General features: G+C 42.0%; 2 protein-coding genes across 8 annotated transcripts in view; one reads left to right on the top strand and one right to left on the bottom strand.

The window, feature by feature from the left end:
- EML6 (EMAP like 6) overlaps nt 1–11,133 on the top strand; it is a 202,035-nt gene extending 190,902 nt beyond the window's left edge. For both annotated transcript variants that reach the window (XM_060754569.2, XM_060754568.2), the window contains 6 exons: nt 765–937; nt 1,644–1,806; nt 3,704–3,807; nt 4,061–4,214; nt 5,352–5,452; nt 10,223–11,133. In XM_060754569.2, the coding sequence (XP_060610552.2) occupies nt 765–937; nt 1,644–1,806; nt 3,704–3,807; nt 4,061–4,214; nt 5,352–5,452; nt 10,223–10,247 (720 nt within the window). In that variant the 3' untranslated portion in view covers nt 10,248–11,133. The remainder of the gene's footprint in view (nt 1–764; nt 938–1,643; nt 1,807–3,703; nt 3,808–4,060; nt 4,215–5,351; nt 5,453–10,222) is intronic.
- Nucleotides 11,134–14,321: 3,188 nt separating this feature from the next.
- RTN4 (reticulon 4) overlaps nt 14,322–20,823 on the bottom strand; it is a 91,355-nt gene continuing 84,853 nt past the window's right edge. For all 6 annotated transcript variants that reach the window (XM_060754576.2, XM_060754575.2, XM_060754577.2 and 3 more), the window contains 4 exons: nt 19,699–19,768; nt 18,419–18,465; nt 17,290–17,348; nt 14,322–15,488 (listed from right to left, as the gene is read on the bottom strand). In XM_060754576.2, coding sequence (XP_060610559.2) covers nt 15,446–15,488; nt 17,290–17,348; nt 18,419–18,465; nt 19,699–19,768 — 219 coding nt within the window. In that variant the 3' untranslated portion in view covers nt 14,322–15,445. The remainder of the gene's footprint in view (nt 15,489–17,289; nt 17,349–18,418; nt 18,466–19,698; nt 19,769–20,823) is intronic.

Here is a 20,823-nt window from a genome sequence, read left to right as displayed (position 1 = left end):
TCCAAAGCACTGTTGGTAACCGCTGACACTCAAGAGCCAGGTTCCAATTCTCAGTGTTTATGCCACTTTTTTAGATTAACTTTAAGCCCATTTTTAAATTTCTTTTGCTGTCCACCAATATTCTGTTTTCCATTCTTGAGCTGAGTAAAGTAACTGCTTTGGGAGATGGTGATGGGGCATTCAGACAACGTGGCCTGCCAGACCAAATACACAAAGAGGTTTTGCACGTAATTCGGACCCTGCTGAGACTGATCCTGTTGCCCCAATGCTGCTAATCGTATTCTGCTTTTGGAATAAGGAGCAGGGAAATGGATTCATCCCTCCCTATTTCACTGCTTACCTGACTGATGCTGCATGTTCTTGTATGGTTGGATACAGGCCCATAGCCAGGATTTCGATTCGGGGGGGGGGGGCTGAGTTTGTTTCGGGGGGGGCTCTGAGTCTGAGTGAAAGAGGGTCTACCCTAGCAAACCTTTTGTATCGTTACCCCAATACCCCCATGCATAAGGGATATATTGAGCATGGTGATCAGATCATTATATGAATAAACATAACAGTTTACATAATGTACCAGTAAGGCCTTCTCGCGAACCACCATGAGAATTTGGGGGGGGGGTGAAGCCCCTCAAGCCCCCCCCCCCCCTCCCCCGGCTACATACCTGGTTGGATAGAAGTTAATGTATATTGAATTCAGAGTGATGACAGTATAAATTGAAAGTCACACGAACCACTATTATCAAAGTGTTGTCAATTCTGGTGTACAGAAACTTCTGAACAAAGTGAACCTGGGCCATGCTGCTAGGTGTGCAGCCTACAGTCCTGATGGCGAGATGGTGGCTATTGGCATGAAGAATGGCGAATTTATCATTTTGCTTGTGAACAGCCTTAAAGTTTGGGGCAAAAAGAGGGATCGGAAGTCTGCTATCCAGGACATCAGGTACTGAACTTAGAGTGGAAAACATGGTTGAGGATGGCTAAGATGTAGAACAGCCATTCCAGCATGTTTTGTGCATTATGACTTCTCATCACATTAATAACAATTTGGAGTTCTGTGTGGGAAGTTTGGCCCAATTCTATCATTGGTGGGGTTCAGAATGCTCTTTGATTGTAGGTTAACTATAAGTCTCAGCAACTACAACTCCCAAATGACAAAATCAACCCCCCCCCCCCCCCCAACCCCACCAGTATTTAAATTTGGGCATATTGAGTATTTCTGCCACATTTGGTCCAGTGAATGAAAATACATCCTGCATATCAGATATTTACATTATGATTTGGAACAGTAGCAAAATTACAGTTATGAAGTAGCAACTAAAATCATTTAACCACAACATGAGGAACTGTATTAAGGGGTTGATTAGGAAGGTTGAAAAACACTGCACTAAAAGAGTCCAAAAACAAACAATAAGGCTCACAAAAGAGTAGCATCATAACAATTCCCAAATGACAATGGGATGGGTCCAGGTGGAGCGCCACATACATTCAGCAGTGTGTTGTTGGGCTGAGGGTGGGAGTAAAAATCTTAAATAATAAAACATTCAAATATTTCTAGATTGACTATTTTAGATGTTTATCCCACCAAGATTTTTAAGTTTCCCAATGTGCCTTATGCTTTTGCGTCTTTTCCATGTTTTGCTGTCTAGGATCAGCCCTGATAACCGATTTTTGGCCGTGGGGTCCCAAGAACATACTGTGGACTTCTATGATTTAACCCAAGGCACAACCTTGAACCGGATAGGCTACTGCAAAGACATCCCAAGCTTTGTCATTCAGATGGATTTTTCGGCAGACAGCAACTATATTCAGGTCAGCTTTTGCAATTGTTGCAGTTATTATTTTCTTCTTCTTTTTCAACAAGAGATTCTGGCATTCTGATTTGGAAAGCTGTAGATGGCTGAGAGTGCAAGTAAGCGGAGCCTTATATCCAAGGTTCATAATTTAAGAGAGACGGGGAACAAAGACAAAGAGAGAAGTCTGCACAGAAACATAGCTGAATTCACACTTCATAACTCTAGGTGTTTTTTATAGTATTTCAGAAACAAATATTTACACTGTAGTGAAAATCAGTGGGGGAAAAGCACAAAGAGGGTAAGAGTAAGGTAAAGTCGAGGTGTCAAAAGCCCCAGGGATCATGTTTAGATTGAAACAAAACTTAATGTTTAAACTTTCATAAATCAATCATACACCTACTACGGTATTATTCTAGTTTTAGACTTTGTATACATACAATGAAGTGTGTTCTGTCCTTTTGCATATATGTACTAACACAGGTATCAGGCCCGTGGCCAGGATTTCGTTTCGGGGGGGGGCTAATTTTTTTTCAGGGGGGGTTTCGGGGGGGCTGAGTTTTGGGGGGGGTTGAGTCTGAGTGAAAGAGGGTCTAGCCTAGCAAACCTTTTGTATTATTACCCCAATACCCCCATGCATATGGGATATATTGAGTCACCACCGAGAAGGCCCTGTCCCTCGTCCCCACCAGACGCGTTTGCGAGGCTGGTGGGACCGAGAGCAGGGCCTCCCCGGTGGATCTTAAGCTATGAGCCGGAATGTAGAGGGAGATAGCCATAGGTATCAAGACATTAAAGAGACATAGCACTAAAGTTTCTTGATTGGGACTGCTGTCTCACCACTCACCTTTCAGTTGTTGGAGCCTAAACTCCATGGCTTTTTAGTGGATGGTGGAAAGTAGGGAAAAATCTATGAATCATCTGGCTGTGTCCCCATAGACCAGTGGTTCTCAACCTGTGGGTCTCCAGGTGTTTTGGCCTTCAACTCCCAGAAATCCCAGCCAGTTTACCAGCTGTTAGGATTTCTGGAAGTTGAAGGCCAACTCATCTGGGGACCCACAGGTTGAGAACCATTGTCATAGATGAACAGGATGTCCAAATGTCCCTCAGGGATCTTGGCGGAGGATGTCTTTGTTGCAACCTTTACAGTGACGGCTAAGGATGCTGGCCTATGCCTGTGCTTCTAGAGGAGGCATGGTCAAACTTTGCCTTCTGCGTATTTTGAACTTTGACTCTCACAATTCCTAACAGCCTCTCAATTTTAGGAGTTGAGCAGTAATATTTTTCAAGACTCATGAGCATTGTGCTCTGCCTGTATGGATTGCCCGTTGTGCAGTGTGGTGACAACTACACACATTTACTATTTCTCTTACATTGTGCTTTTCAATTTAGGGACTGCATAGTGCTTGCATAACCCAATTATGCTATTAAATATTTATTTTATGCTGAGATGATATAGGCGCTCAGCCCGCACACACCCTTTAGCGACCAAATGTTATTTCACTACTTGCAAGCTGGAACAAGCCAACTTTACTGTATATAAAAACTGTCCTTTTAGTTTCATTGTATGGGGCTCTGGATCTGTCCCCCCATATCTTTCCCTGGTAGCACCAGTGGAATCACTCAAGTTAACATGGTTAGATATGATATTTTAAGACAAACAAGAGCAGTGTTTGGGCACGTCTTATATTAGACAAAGTAGATATTAAGTCATAATCTGTAAATGGGAAACCCTGAATTTGTACAGTGGAACTAGCACTCGGTGCTGGGTAGAAATACATTTGCAAATTCTTTCAAGTTATATTTTAAATAACAAGATGACTGAAATTAATAGTTAAAGGGGAGATACTAGAAATGGGGACCAAATATTTCAATGCCATTGGTAGGACATTGATTTGATGTTTTTCTTCCCTCAGGTATCAACAGGTGCCTACAAACGCCAAGTCCATGAGGTGCCATTAGGGAAACAAGTGACAGACACTGTTCTCATTGGAAAGATCACGTGGGCCACGTGGACAAGGTGATTCAGCATAAGGAACTCTAAACTACCCTATGATGTAGATACAAGAGAAACAGGGGTGGGTGGTAAGAGATAAAGAGAATAAGCAATGGGTGTGGGCTTCACTTGCAAAATAGTCCTGTTCCCCCCTCTCTGGATACTCTTTTAGACTTCCACCTGACAACTCTGTAAATCATCTTGTTTAGTCTAAATATGCTTATCTGTCATCTCCCATACTAGTTTCCCCCTTTTTCTTTCCCCCCTTTGGAAACAGCATCCTTGGGGACGAAGTCATTGGCATTTGGCCCCGAAACGCTGATAAAGCGGACGTCAACTGTGCCTGTGTGAGCCATGCTGGCTTAAACATCATCTCTGGAGATGACTTCGGACTAGTCAAGCTCTTTGACTTCCCATGCACTGAAAAATTTGTAAGTGAGATTTTGTATGTTGTGTGTCTGGGTCTGCTCAACAATTTTGTAGGTTCAGATCACAATCTGGAAATTACTTTCTAGCTAGAGCAGGTATGGGTAAACCCAGGCTCAGGGGCCAGATGTGGCCCCTTGGGCTCTTTTCTCAGACCTTCCTCTCCTCACCATCCTATCCTTCCTTCCTTCTCTGTCTTCCTCCTCCTTCCCTCCCTCCTTCCTTCCTTACCTCTCTCTTTCTCCATCCCTCCCTCCTTCCGCCTCTCTCTCTCTTTCTTCTTCCTTCCTTGCTTCCCATTTGTCTTTCCTCCCGACCTCCCCTCCCCTCCCTCCATTCCCTTCCACCCTTCTTTCCATCCTTCTCTTCCTTCCTTTGCATTTTTCCTTCCTCCTGCGGAATGTTTAGAAGAGAAAGTAGAGAGAGGGAACATGAGAACCATGTTTCAAGATTTCAAAGGGTGTATTTCTGCTACTCTAGACACCCAGAGCACAAGGGAGCAATGGTTTCAAATGGCAGAGAAAGGGATTTGACTGAAAAGATTAGGAAGAACTTCCTGAGAGCAAAAGCTGTTGGAGAGTGGCGTAGGCTGCCTCAATTTGTGGTGGAGTCTCCTTCTCTGGAGGCTTTTCCACATAGGCTGTCTATTGGGAGTGTTTTGATTGTGCTTCCTTGCATGGCAGGGGGTTGGACTGAATGGCCCTGGGGGAGACTCTAGGATTTTAGGAGTCTACATCAGGAGAAGGCAATACGGCGTCTAATGGATACACTTTTCCTCTCCCGCCCACCATCTCATCCTGACTAAGGCCAACCCATTTAGAATCCAGACATTTCCTGTCTTTCCTTCACTTTCTACCTCTGAAAGAGAAGAGGAAAAGGAGGAAAGGGCAAGGAGAGGACTTGGGGAGAACACCCACCCTCCCGGCCCACCCACCCCGGTCCGGCCCACCCACCCCGGTCCAGCCCACCATGCGGCCCCCAAGTTAGAATATTTGCCCATGTCTGAGCTAGGGGATTCTTGGAGTTGCATTGTTAAAAAGGAACTTTTCCAAGTTCTGGTTGTGTAAAGATGCCCTCCATCAATACAGTTCTAAAAGTGTGAGCGCTTATTGTCAGAAATATCTTTTCCTTTTTCCCAACAGGCCAAACACAAACGTTACTTTGGCCATTCTGCACATGTAACCAACATACGCTTTTCTCATGATGACAAGTATGTGATCAGCACAGGAGGGGATGACTGCAGGTAACTCTTTCATTGTATAAACATGGAATGCTTTGCGTTTTGTATCTTTAAGGTGTGGAAGTCTTGTTGAGATCCCCATCAGGGGCGTGATTGAGGTAAACATGCAACACATACAAACCAGACCTTTCCCTTTTTCTTGTTTTCTTATTTTTCCCTCCAAACTCTATCCTTCAATTCAGGGTCTCTCTGTTCCTCTTCTTCCAAAGCAATCCTGTTTTTCTGAAAACAGTCTTTCCTGAGCAATTTCCCCTTTCCCCATCTCTTTCAGGTCTCCCAATCTCCCTTCACCTCTTCTCCACATCTCTTCTCTGGTGCTTGGCAACATTTATCTCTTTCCAAATTCCTTCACTCTTCCCTCTCTTCTCACTCCCTCCTCCCGTCTCTGTAACACATTCTCAAAACTTCCTTCTTCTAAAATTCACACTCTTAAAATCTTATTTATTTATTTGTTTGTTTGTTTACAGTATTTATATACCGCCCCTCTCAGCCTTCCGGCGACTCGAGGCAGTTTACAAGGCAAAATTCAATACCACCAAAAACAGTTACAATATAAAAACTTGAACATCAATAAAATAATAACAGCTGTAATAAAACATAATTCAATAAATACTCATTAAAGCAATGTCCAATCCATCTTGTAGTTCAGGGGTCCTCAAACTTTTTCAACAGAGGTCAGGTCACAGAGGCCAGGTCACAGTCCCTCAAACTGTTGGAGGGCCGGATTATAATTTGAAAAAAAAACATGAATAAATTCCTATGCAGACTGCACATCTTATTTGGAGTTCAAAATACACTTAAAAACAATTTAATGATTAAAATGAAGATCAATTTTAACAAATATAAATTTATTAGTACTTCAATGGGATCTTAAGGTCCTCGAAGGTTCATCTAACACACATCTTAGCTCCTTCCTTATGTAATAGTTGGTAGATGTCCCTTTAATTTGCCTGGGAAGTTTAGTTTGTAACATATAGAAGCCTGGATGAAAGATTCACCTCATTCTGAAATGAAGCAAGGTGATATTTATGCATTCGTGCATTCTTCTACTTCTGTCACCCATCTGCATAGTTTGCCTTGCTCATGCAAAAAGTTGGTTAGAATGCTATAGAACCGAGCATTTCTTTCAGTGCTTTATCTCCCACTGCAAGACTCAGTTGGAGATATTGCCAAAATATTTCACAGAAGCCACTCTGGAACAGCCAGATTAAGACCTTCCCCTTGGAACGTACTATTAGAAAATCCACTTTTGCCAACATGGTAAAAAGAGGAGATACTCCTGTAGGGTGACAGTTGACTGCCCTTTGTGAAATATTGATAGCAAGGAGGGTTTTTTTTTTTAACCAACCCCATCACAACTTAAAATGCTACTATTTCAATAAAGTTCCTCAGAGGAAAACATTAAGCAGAGGCACTTACTTGCCACTTCTGCTGTCCCAGCATTCTTCTCAGCCAAGCTCATAACTATGGAGCCAAAACCCTCATTCATGCTTAGGATAGTACTGCTAAGCAAAGTGTGTTAGATGAACTGTCTACAGACGTCACACTCAACTCCTGGAACGATTCCATCACTGTTGCCTCCAAAAAACCCTGTAAATCTCTTGACAAATGTCAGCATGCTGGAAGAAGCCAGCATCCCATATAGACTACTACAATGCTCTCTACTTGGGGCTGCCTTTGAAGACTGTCCGGAAGCTTCAATTGGTCCAACGGACAGCAGCCAAGTTGTTAACAGGAGCGGCATTCAGGGAGCATACAACTCCTCTGTTGTGCCAGCTCCACTGGCTGCCAGTTTGCTACCTGGCACAATTCAAAGTGCTGGCTTTAGCCTTTAAAGTCCTAAATGTTTCCAGCCCAGTTTACCTGTCCAAATGCATCTCTCCCTATGAACCATCTAAGTGCTTAAGATCATCTGGAGAGGCCCTGCTCTCGGTCCCTCCTTCTTCTCAGATCCGATGGGCGGGAACGAGAGACAGGGCCTTCTCAGTGGTGGCTCCCCTGGCTATGGAATGCCCTTCCTAGGGATATTAGATAGGCCCCCTCCCTCCTAACATTTCAAAAGAGAGTTAAAACATGGCAGTTTGAGCAGGCATTTGCTGATGCAGTATAACTGATTAACTGAGACTTGTGAAATGATTGGATGAAGTGACGGAAAATGATTTTAATGATGAGACGCTGAGAATTTGTACTTTATGGTTTTTAATTGTTTTATTGCTTTTATATGTTTTATATTATATGTAATGTTTTTGATTGTATTTTATTTGTGGGGCATTGATTGCCAACTGTAAACCACCTCGAGTCACCTCCAGGCTGAAAGGGGCAATATACAAAAATAAATAAATAAATAAATAAATAAATAAATAAATAAATAAAGACTACCAGCATTGAAGTGATGCTCCTATGCCATCAACTCCGCTGTACTGGCCACGTTGTCCAAATGCCTGATCACCGTCTCCCAAAGCTGTTTCTCTACTCCTAACTCGAGAACAAGAAACATAATGTTGGTGGACAGGAAAAGAGATTTAAAGATGGGCTTAAACCCAACCTTTAAAACTGTGGCATAGATACTGAGAACTACGAAGCCCTGGCCCTTGAGCACTCTAACTAGGGGTCAGCTGTGACCAGCAGTGCTGTGAAATTTGAAGAGGCACAAATGGAAGGCAAAAAGGAGAAACGTACCAAGAGGAACACACATCAAGCCAACCCTGACCGGGACTGCCTTCCACCTGGAAACCGATGTCCTCACTGCAGGAGAACATGCGGATCAAGAATAGGACTCCACAGCTATACCTAAGGACCCACTGCCAAGACACTACACTTGGAGGACCATCATCCTATGAGGGAACACCTAAGTAAGTTGTAAGATATTAGTTACAGTCCATTTGGGCAGCTAAAAGAGATGGTGTTTATTTAGGCAGAGTTTCCAGAGCAATGCCTCCAGCGTGCTGCTTTCCCGGCGAAGGTCCTACTCCTAATACTCCTAACCTCAGCCAAGTCCCCTCTCTGCCCCAAAGCATTTTGCCTTCTTTTCATCAAGGGTGCCATTTGTCTCAAGTAGATAAGTGTGAATGCAAAATAAATACAAAATACAATGTCTTTTTGATTAGCACTGAGGAAAGAAATTGCTCTGGGGAAATATTTAAAGGTGTTTTACAATGGTCTGCTGCTTCTATCCTTTCTCTTGCCTGCTGGGCCACGAGAAAATTCACTCCACCATTTCCTCGGTAGACAATATAATGAGCAAGGGAATCGGAAAGAAGAGCATCGATATTTCTTATTCAGTCAGAACAATGAAGTTTTCAGCCATTACTTCATGAATTTGCATTTCCATTCACTGTACTATAGAAAGGAAGAACACTTTCTTCTGATGGTTCGTTCAATCAAGATAATAGAAATGAACCCTGGAAAAAGGAATACTATAGCAGGGCAATTATATTCTAGAAGGAAAGATGCAAGTGAACAAGTCAAGCACCCAAGAAACTACTGCAAATGCTTAAAGTTTAAGCCATAGGCTTGGCATGACAGTCATGAAACATTTCATGAAGTAAGTGTGTATTGCTAGGATTCGTGATGGTGGGAGAGGCCAAAGAAAAGTCAAAGACAGACCCTGGATTGTATCAAGCTCAGGGAAATCCTGCGCAGAACCTCATTCCTAGAAATGCCAAAGGAAGGAGACAATCCAGCAAGGGAGTTAATGAAGTTGTTAGGCGCATAATCACGGTCAGGGTTGTGCCTTCCTCTTGGCACGTTTCCTCCTTTGTCCTACATTCGTGCCTCTTTGAATTCTGCAGCATTGCTGGTCACAGCTGACCTCCAGTTAGAGCGCTCAAGAGCCAGGGCTTCCCAGTTCTCGGTGTCTATGCCACAGTTTTTAAGGCTGACTTTTCCTGTCAATCAACATTCCATTTTCCGTTCTTAAGTTGGGAGTACAGTAATTGCTTTGGAAGACGGTGATAGAGCATTCAGACAATGTGGCCAGTCCAATGAAGTTGATGGCCTAGGAACATTGCTTTAGTGGTGGTGGTCCAGAGATCCCTGTCAGGGTTGTGCCTTCCTATTGGCAAGTTGCATGCAGACATTTGTCTGCCTGTCTTCCTAAGAGATTTGCAGGATTTTTCAGAGGCAACGCTGATGAAATCATTGCAGGAGTTGAGTGACACATCTGTAGACAGTCCATGTATCACAGGTGTATAGCAGGGTTGGGAGGACAATAGATTTATAAAACAAGCACCATACAGATGTCCCAAACCTCAAACATATATTTTGGAAAAATGCTGCACTTGCAGAGCTCAGGCAGTGTTGTATTTCACTATTGTATTTCAGTGTCAATTTTCTATGGTAAGCAGATGGTGACCGGTAGATAGCATATGTTCTGTATCTCAAAAACTAGAACTGATGAGGGGAAACTAGTGCCATTTTTAGAACCATCGGGTCAAATATACCCTTCTTAAGCAACAATACATTCCCAGTTTAGCTCACTGCACATCATATTTAAAAGTAACTTGGAACAATTTGGAGTGGCATAGAGCAGTTAGTTTTTACACAGACCCTAGCCAGATTGTAAAGATTTCTCAATTCAATCAGTACGGTGAAAGAACATAGCCAAGACCTATATATCACTTCATTCCTAATATTTAAGATGCTCAGTGGTATAATTTGTATCATAAGAATGGTGTGGGTTTGAAAACTGTCTCTTTGTTGTCACTTCAATGTACCACTAATTTCAGCCACAGCTCTGCATAGAGATCATTCTGACCCTGTTTTTCTTTACAGTGTGTTTGTATGGCGATGCCTTTGAAGTCAGCTCTCCCTGGCGTCACTCTTGCTATCACCGCCATATGAGTGCCAAACAGTGGACATTAAGGAACGCCTTCCAAGTGCTCAGAAGCTGGCTTGTGTTAAACCTTACATTGATTTACATATCTGTGAAATGTACATGTAGTTATGTTGGATACTACACTGAGCTCCAGCTGTACAGCCATTACATTTGGTCTTTAGCCTAAAGCAGGGTGGTGGGATATGTGGTCCTCCAGATATTGTTGGATCCCATCTCCCATCAGTTTCGGTCGTGGATGATCAGTTGTAGCCCAGCAGCAGCTTGAAGGCCACACATTCCCCACTCTTACACAAAGTATGGTTCAGGCAGCATCAAATCTCTCTTGCCAAATTGATGATAGAAGTCTGTATAACTTTTAACATATTATGGAATTCACATTTTCACATAGTTAGCAGTGCAATCCTAGGCACGTCTACTCAGAAGTAAGTATCACCATTTTGAATGGGGCTTACTCCTAGGTAAAGTGCGTATAGGAGTGTGGCCCAGCCCTTCCAAAACATAATCCTTCAAAACTTCGTTAAGGAATGTGGACCAAAGCTTATTTGGGTGTTTTTTATTGCAAAAATATATTCCCAGGTGTTCATTATTTCCCCTTCCCCAAAATCTAAAGTTTGAAAAAAGTAATTGCATTTGCCACTTTTCAGTGAAGTGCCTTTTGAAAGCTTTTCTGGCAGCGCAGGAGATCCCTTTCTCTCTTGCCGGTCTCTGCTTTCTATCCACGGTGCTACAACTTACCCAACTGAGGAGGGCTGACAAAGTCATTTTCTTCCCTTGGATACATTCTGTTCGCTCAAGCTTTTTGTCTTAATATTTTAACTGAATCTCAAGCAATTCTTTTGACAAAAAGGACAACACAGGTGCCGTTCAAGGCAAATGCCACAAATGGTTCCCAGTCAGCTTGTCAGTGATCCAGTCACAAGTTGAAGGCATCTCTTAAGGTAAGAGGACTTCTAGGGAGAGTGGTGAACCTACAGGCAGTTCATTCCCACCATCTTCTCTCGCCATGCCACTCAAAAATATTTTCCTTCTGCAGTGTAACAGCAGAGCCGACATGCCTAGAACTTTTCCAAGGAAAGATCACCCTTCCATTTTCCATCATGGGGTCTCTCAAGGACATTTGTTTCCCTTCATGAGTTCGGTAGCAGACAACTTGGCAGCCATTCTGTTTTGGCAGCGAACCAAGTAGCTGTGGAACTTGGTTCTTCATCCAGAGGAACCTGATAAGAGCAATGGCTCAGCATGCAGTTTCTCAATGGCTGCTAGTTGTCATGGCTATATATTATCTCCAAGATCAGCACCAGATGTCTACGGATAACCCACATGAGCAGGACATGACATATATGTCTCATGTCCCACTCATGTGGGTTATCCATGGACATCTAGTGCTGATCCTGGAGATAATATATAGCCATGATAACCAGCAGCCATTGAGAAACTACATGCTGAGCCATTGCTCTCTGAACATCAGCTGCTGGAGAACATATGTGTCATGTCCTACTCATGTGGATTGCCTCTAGGCATCTGTAAGGACCAGATACAAGAGTAGGGAGGCCTTTGGCCAGATCCAACTGGGCTCCTGTGTCCAAACATGCCAAAGGTTCAGTTCCTTGGATCTAAAAGCCATAGGCAGCTATGAGAAAGGACTGGGAAGTATCTTTCCTCCAAGGCACTGCACAGCTAAGGGTCACGTTGACTGTACTCATTGGATGGCCATGGAATGAATGATAAGGAGCACTAGCTCAGGCATGGATAGATTTTAGCCCTCCAGGTGTTTTGGACTTCAACTCCCACAATTCCTAACAGCCACCAACTTTAAGAATTGTGGGAATTGAAGTCCAAAACACCTGAAGGGCCAAAGTTTGCCCATGCTTGCTCTAGGTAGTCTGGTCACTGTCAGCAAGCGGATCAAAGATGCCACTGTATTACTCTGCAACAAGCAGCATTCTGCAGATACCTCCCTACAGAAAATTGATGGGGAACAGGGTTAAAAGTGCAAATTAGAGTTGTTCTAGGAGGAGGTTTGCTTGATGGTCCACAATAGCAAGCAGTTCAATTCAGGTTCAGGATAGAGACCAAAAGCAGCAATTCTTCAGTGACAGGAAGGCAAATCAATGTATAAAAAACACTAAAGTGCTTAAGTAAATTCAAAAGAACTATTATTGATTTATAGTTATTTTATTAATGGAATATATTAATGCCTTATACACTCTCTATACTTTCTATCAAAAACCCCTATGCAGTCTGACTCCCATCCCCTCTGAAAGCAAGATTTCCTGTATTAGATCATGTAACCATATCAAGTTGGTGATGTCAGGTGGTCACCTTGTATGCCTATGTTGTAATGTTGGCCTTTCATATTGATTGTATCTTCAATTTACAGGAAAAAAGAAACAAACTGTGGTAATGAATTGCTATACAGTGACATTGTGCAAAAATATTTAAACAGCAATAGTGTGTGAATGTGTATGTGCGTATGCCAGGAAGCACTTTGTACTTATTTATATATGGTTTGAATTTTAGGTACATTATGCTCAGACCTGTATTATAATGTAAATCAAAATAGCAATGCATGAGTTTATTTTTTAAAAGATTCAGTAAAAGATTTATGATTTGAAAACAGCCATCTCTCCGATTTTCATTCGGGAACATCCTACACAGCAGAAATAGCCAGCCTGAGTTTGCTTGTCTCACTCTAACTAGCGATATTCCAGGCAGAAAAGAAACCATTAAATTGTCAAAATAGAGGCAAATAAAAGCCAGTGGCTTATTCATTTTGGCCAAGCTTGTTTTGTTTTTAAAGTGGAAATCGCACATTCATTTTATTTTTTGTTTTCGTGTCAAGTGGATTGCCATTTTGATAGAAAAGGCTGTTATTTAATAACAGCCAGTGGTATCATTAAACTGGAAGCCATATGAACAGGCATAATGCCAATGCCATAATTGTTTTTGTCTCCATTTGTGATGTCATAGAATCATAGTTGGAGGGGACCTCATGGGCCATGCAGTCCAACCTGCTGCCAAGATGCAGGAAAATTGAATTCAAAGCACCCCCGACAGATGGCCATCTAGCCTCTGTTTAAAAGCCTCCAAAGAAGGAGCCTCCACCACACTCCATGGCAGAGAGTTCCACTGCTGAACAGCTCTCACAGTCAGGAAGTTCTTCCTAATGTTCAGATGGAATCTCCTTGTAGTTTGAAGCCATTGTTCCGCGTCCTAGTCTCCAGGGCAGCAGAAAACAAGCTTGCTCCCTCTTCCCTGTGATTTCCTCACATATTTATACATGGTTAACATGTTTCCTCTCAGCCTTCTCGTCTTCAGGCTAAATATGCCCAGATCTTTAAGTCACTCCTCATAGGGCTTGTTCTCCAGACCCTTGATCATTTTAGTCGCCCTCCTCTGGACACATTCCAGCTTGTCCAGAGGAGGGGGACTAAATGTTATTTAGATTTGTTTTTCTGCCCCACTTCAATGGTTGCCACTTGCCAGGGTTGAAGAGAGGAAATGTAAGGTCATCCCACACTTCTTGAAGGAAGGGAACACATGCTTTCATAGGCTGAAAACAAGCACAAGGGGAAATGGGGCCCAGCTAACAAGAGCTGTTTTGCTTCACAAGATCAACTGATGAGAACTCATTACAGGTTGCTAAAGAGATGCTGCAAACTGGTTTACAAAAGTTTTGTGGCAAAGGAAATCTTCCAGATATGGCTACAGAACTTGGATATCGTCCCATCCATCTCCCTAGTGCAGGTATGGGCAAACTTGGGCCCTCCAGGTGTTTTGGACTCCAACTCCCACAATTCCTAACAGCCCGTATGTATGTGTGCGTGCGTGCGTGTGTGTGTGTGTGTGTGTGTGTATATATATATATATATATATATATATATATATATATATATATATATATATCTTGTAAGCTGCTCTGAGTCCCCTTCGGGGTGAGAAGGGCGGAATATAAATACATACATACATACATACATACATACATAAGTCTCTATTCACCTGGAATGATGCACTGATCTAAGTACCACAAACCACTTAAGTCTATACGCTTTATTGATACTTGAAAGGTTTTTTTTACATTTCACAATGCATTCCACAGACTTAGTTCAATACAGCTTAAACCGCAAGTGTATACATTTTCATTTGTAATTTCTTGCATTAACAATGTTTGAAATTCCCAAACGACATTTGCAGCTTCAGGGCGCAACCCTCCGACCCATGCACAGGCGCCGAGGTTTCCGAGCACAACGCAGGACAAGCATGCTGGGCATCCCTTGGTCTACCTGCCAGGATGTCGGGATCGCCCCTTTAGAGGTTCCTTCCACAGATTCAGAGCTTTGAGAGACTTGTAAACTTGCTTACTCAAAATAGACTATAGATGATCTGTGCAGCAGAGGTTATGGCAGAAACTGTGTAATGTGCAGAGAAGATTTATTTGTTTAATAGATGCTAGTGTTTTCTGGAAATTTAAGCTTACATTACCACGGAGCTAAAAAAAAAAAGAGAGACAGAAAGAAATCCCAGTTCAGTTCTCTGATATTCCAAGCACTGTGGAGGAGCTGGACATCCTAAGCTGCTGTGAAACACTATATATATATATAATATAATTTCTTATATTGGCAATTGATAAAACAGTAAAATTAAAAAGCACAATACAGCTACACTCGATACCAAAAGGGCAAGACTTTTCAAGCTTGCTTCAATGGCATATTCTTCTAAAGATTTCGTTTTTTAGAAAATCTGCAATCAATCTACACAGACCAGAGACAGCGCTAAACCGAAGTGTTCTCCCTGCACCTCAACCGCACTCGGCGCTCTTGAAGCGCAGCAAGACTACCTTGTCCAAAGCGTAAAATGTACAGCTCTCCAATGTGTTATGTCAACCAGTGCTGCATATGGGAGAAGCAAAGAGGATTAGGTTTAAATCCATACATAGCAGCTTACAATACTCATGATGAACACACACATGGCAGTCAAGAACAGGTTATGCCCCCCTCTCGAAAACACTGCGTCGCTAAAAAATAAAGATCTGTGAAATTGCACTGCAATGTCAAGGTTTTGCTAATCCCTGACCCTCCCCACATAATCCAAATGAATACGCCTTCCCCGCCCCACTTAAAAGATGAACTCCTATTTTAATAAAAGTTGTTTCTGGTTCTTCATTCAGCTTTGCGCTTTAGTCCAGGGATTTTCGCTTGGATCCTGCCAGAAAGAAAAACAATCCACTTAGAAAAGCAAACACTATGCACGGGGCAAATCTAATGTCTCCTCTATAGGCCAGTGCCCTCCCGTCTTTACAAGATCATCCTAAATGGTCCACTAAGCCATGGACCAGGCTAGGGGAAGGAGGTATAATCACTACGGCCATAAGAAATGTTTCTTAATCTCATATTGTTCAGTGTCGTACAGCTGTGGAAAGTTCCCTTGCAGAAGTGGATGGACCTTTTTGACTGCTGTACTACACACTTAACTGAGTTCAATACATCTTAAACCACAAGTGTATACATTTTCAGATGTAAACATTTCACATTAGAATAATCCCATTAGTCCTATGGATTTGCCTATGTATTTATTTACCCTTTAAGACTGGATCTAATCAGTCTAATCTAGCTGGGACTACCTAACAGGATTCCAGCCACACAGGTGGACATTCTTGGATCGGGTAGAAGTATTCACCAGTATCTTCAATGTACTACTGTAATCACTGGGAATAGAAAAACAACCACTGAGCATTCTTCCTTGCATAACTAAACTGTAAGTAAACACACTAACAGATTCAATATCAGTTGTAAACTGATAAAAGGTAAAAGGAGCCCTGTAGCCATGCCAGCAAAAATAACCAAGGAGGATCTACAGACAACAGGCTCCTTGGTATGGAAAAATGGAACGAAAGCACTTCCCCATGGACAGAGTTGAGCATCTCCTCCAGGTGCCGGAGATGGAAAGGGAAACCTTTGCCTTTGTGTATTGTATGCCATTGTTCACTGTATAAAAGGCATTGTATGATTGCCTATATATGTGTATACTGTAATCCGCTCGGGGAGCTGGAGTGGAATATAAATAAATAAAGTGTATTACAAGATGAGCATTTAGTTGTGCATTCTAGCACAACTACCACAAGCCTTACATAAGTACAGATATTTGCAAGCGTTATGCAGGATCTTGGCTGTAGTGTTAATAAGTCGCACAGATGCTGTTGCAAAATTACCCAAAAGCGCTCGTAAATGTCATTTTTTGCAGTACCATGGGCATCAAGGCCATGGGATGTCCACTCCCCAATGTATCTTTATACTGTTTTATTTTAGCATGTATTACCTATAATATTTCATGAATTCCAGAACTGAGTAATTAGTTGCTAATACACCTGGAAGGAAACATGCTTGGTTTCAACTGAGCTATTTCAGAATACTATTAAGAATGCCAGCTTGAATCCTTTTCACAGTTACAAATGCATAACCTGGAGTTACACATGTATGATTGTAACATATTCACTGTTCCTACACTGGTTTAGGGGCTGTGTAGAGGCAACGAAAGTCCTCAATCTCTATTTATTTGGCAACTTTCACTGCAATTGACAGAGCTCAATTCCTCCATCCTTCAGGAAGCATCTGGCTGCCATTCTTATTCCTTCTCGTGTGAGCAAACTCCAGCACAAAAGGATATTGCAACAGGGACCTTGTTCCTGCCTATCACAATGGGAATTGCTCACACAAGGAGGAAGTGATAAACAGAGCTCTGTTGGGTTGTTGTAGGTTTTTCGGGCTCTATGGTCATGTTCTAGAACATGGCCATATAGCCCGAAAAACCTACAACAACCCAGTGATTCCAGCCATGAAAGCCTTTGACAATACAGAGCTCTGTTGGTTGCAGCAGCTGCTACCTGGTAAGTGGAGGGAAAAGTCGCATCAGAATTCAGTGTATAGCACCTCAACTGTAGTGTTTACTCATACATAAAAACCAAACATTCTCAATTTAACCTGGATTCGCAATTCAGCACACTCACTTTGCCATTCCATCTTTGACATTCTTATTCACAAGCCCCACATAATGGTCAATTTGAGCCTAGAAGACAAAAGAAAAGAATTAATTTGCAATTGAAAGAAATTTTCAGAACCATAAATTAACAGTGGGTTGTTGTAGGTTTTTTTCAGGCTATATGGCCATGTTCTAGAGGCATTCTCTCCTGACATTTCACTTGTATCTATGGCAAGCATCCTCAGAGGTTGCAAGGTCTCACAACCTCTGAGGATGCAGGCAAAACGTCAGGAGAGAATGCTTCTAGAGCATGGCCATATAGTACGAAAAAACCTACAACAACCCAGTGATTCCAGCCATGAAAGCCTTCGACAATACATTCATACATTAACACTTTCTACGTTCCTGGCTATGACATTTTAATAGCTGGAGCATGCTGATGACACAATCTTGTTATCAGAAAATTGATCTGCATCCCATCAAGCCTGGGGGAAGATTTTTGTTGATGGAAACATCTAGGGCTTTTTTTTGGAAGCATATTGTACTCCAGCTTTACACATTACTTAAATTGTTTTTCAGCTGCTAAAGTTAAATTTAGCATTTTGTATAAGGCTGTTCTAGGTTTATGGTTACGTTTCACTATGCATCTGCCAGATCACATGGATATTTTAAGCCATTCTACAACAGAGAGGGGAATGCTGCAGCCCTCACTCCAGGAGTTATTCAACTCCTAGCATGCCTCATCTTTGCCAATATTGACTAGGACCGCTAGGATCTGCATTCCAACAACATCCAGAATCCCACTCCTGATCTACAAGAAGCATATGCAATCCTTGGATTTATTTGGACTGGTAGTTTTGCTAGCTCGTTGTTTCAAAAGTTTAGTCTTGCCCAACTCAACATCTCTCTCTGCCTTGTAAAGTTTCAGGAGCAGGTCATCTGAGTCTATCAGCCAAAGTGTTTCCCAGCTGAGAAAGCCTGCCAAGTCATGACTTGCATAACCCCAGCTCAGCACTGAAACAGTAGCTAGAATGAAGAACTCATCAGGCAAAGAGCGTGGGATGGTATTCCGTAGTGTTTTGTAGACTACTTAATATCATAACCAATCTAATCAACACAGCCAAACTTCCACAGCATATACGATGCCACACACTCACCTGGTGCTTTTCATAAATAATAGGAACACTGAAGAGAGAGATCAAAGCTGGAAAAAAACAAGAAAATATATTTAAGTACAAAGATGTTGAGATAAATTATAAGATACATGAAAATCCATGCAAATAGGCTTTATAACAAGCAGAATTAACAACCTACAGTCAAAACGCACAATGTACCCAAACAAAAAATAGTGATGGCCTGTGATGCAAAATTAAAGGCATCACAGGATGTGCAAAGTAATGCTGGCATATATATATATATATATATATATATATATATATATATATATATATATCAATGATATGCCCACCTAGAGGACACACCCAAGAGCTACCAATCCTTAAAACAACACGAACCATGGCTCCTACCACTAGTACAAACAAGCACCATGATCAAGTCAAGTGCTCCAAGTATAATGTTTGAGTCTCTTATGAATTTGGATGCCTTCCTTTCTTTGCTCTGAGATTTGGCACTTTTGTTTTTCTAGTACAGAGCCCACCAGATGTTACTGAATTAGAACATCTATCAGTCAAAACCAGTGGTGAGGAAAGCTGGAGTAGCAATCCAGAAACATTTGGGAGATCTACACTTCCCTCCTTGCTCCATCCAATACTATTATATTTCAATGTCTCAGAGTTGAAGGGATCATCTAGTCCAGGGGTCCTCAAACCTTTTAAACAAAGGGCCAGGTCACAGTCCCTGAAACTGTTGGAGGGCTGGATTATAATTTGAAAAAAAATTGAATGAATTCCTATGCACACTGCACATATCTTATTTGTAGTGCAAAAAAAAAACCCACTTAAAAACAATACAATAATTGAAATGAAGAACAATTTTAACAAATATAAACTTATTGGTATTTCAATGGGAAGTGTGGGCCTGCTTTTGGCTGATGATATAGGATTGTTGTTGTCGTTGCGTGCTTTCAAATCGTTTCAGACTTAGGTTGACCCTGAGTGAGGGCCAGATAAATGATCTTGGAGGGCCGTATCCGGCCCTCGGGCCTTAGTTTGATGACTCCTGATCTAGTCCAATGGCCTGTGAAAGTAGAAATCCACATCCTTTTAGGACGACATGGAGCATTAATTTCCCTAGTTTTGTGCCATCTTCAAATCTGATGGACATGCCCGCTATTTCATCATTCAAATAATTTAGAAAGATGTTGATCAAAGGTGGGCCTACAAGGGAATCCTTTACTTGCTGCCTTTGTAAAGTGACGTTAAAAACAGACATGGATACTGGATACCACTTAACGCCATATGAAGAGAGATCCACTTACCCAATATCAGCAGTGTCAGACCATTGAACAAGGCACCAACATAGGTGAACACCCACATCAACACTGCAAACTGAAAGAGAAAAAGATTGCTGAATGAGAACTCAAGACCTTGAACATCTAGATAAGAGCTAAAGAACATCTGTACAGTCACTGCTGGTGGCCAACATATCAAGAGTCTTCCATGCTCTCTGTCCATGTGCTGAGCTGCGACTGGAGGGAGCATGGAGAATCTCATATAATGGAAATTTACAGTGAGGATAAACAATTATTCCATGTAGGAAGTAAACCCTTTGGGAATGTTATTTGCAGCAGCATCTCCATGGCAACTGTATTTTTTAACTCAACTTGTAGATGGCCTTCATTAAAGTAACTTCTCTGAAAGAAACACTGAACTGCCAAGCAGTAAAAAGGTAACAAACACTTCAACCTCTGTATGTCAGAGATAATTATAGCCAAAAGGAGTTGTAACAGGATCCAAAGCCTTTTGCTCCAAGGTCTCCCTGGGTCAGACCAAGTGAAAAAGGAGGAAAGGCTCACAGTGTTTGACGTCTCCTTTATCTCATTGGGGTTCAGGTGGCCATTTCCACACCAAATAGGTTCAAAGGCTACAGCAGTGAAAGCGATGAAGGTGTGACAGACTCGACCTCCTCAACCCCCAGTCTGCATTCAGATGGGGCACAATATCCACACCAGTTTCATGTGGCTGAGGTCACCCCGGGGGAGTGCTCTCGCCACATCGATATCGTCACGTGGGGATTGTTTCATTAGCAGATGCCCTCCAAGCAGAAAGAGCTAGTATGCATTACACAGGGCAAAGCCACCCCAAGCGTGAACTTGTTGCTCTGAGATAAGTATCAGCTCCAATTATTATTGCTTTTTGCAAATTAAAAGTCAAGAGGGCACCCCTCCCATCCGAATCTGAACTCCTCCATGTCCCTCACAGCATCCACTACTTGAGTTTTAAAAAATTTAAATCTGTTTTGAACTTACTATTCCAACTTAATAGGTTTCTCTCTTATTTTTCACTTGTTTTCAACTTGGTAGCTTGTTTGAAATGCTTTTTGTAAGACACCGATTTTTGATATAGGGTGGAATATAGATAGTTTAATACAGTGGTCAAAATAT

The sequence above is a fragment of the Anolis sagrei genome, chromosome 1, assembly GCF_037176765.1.
Source record: "Anolis sagrei isolate rAnoSag1 chromosome 1, rAnoSag1.mat, whole genome shotgun sequence".
Lineage (NCBI taxonomy): Eukaryota > Metazoa > Chordata > Lepidosauria > Squamata > Dactyloidae > Anolis > Anolis sagrei.
This window is presented reverse-complemented; position numbering and strand designations above follow the sequence as displayed.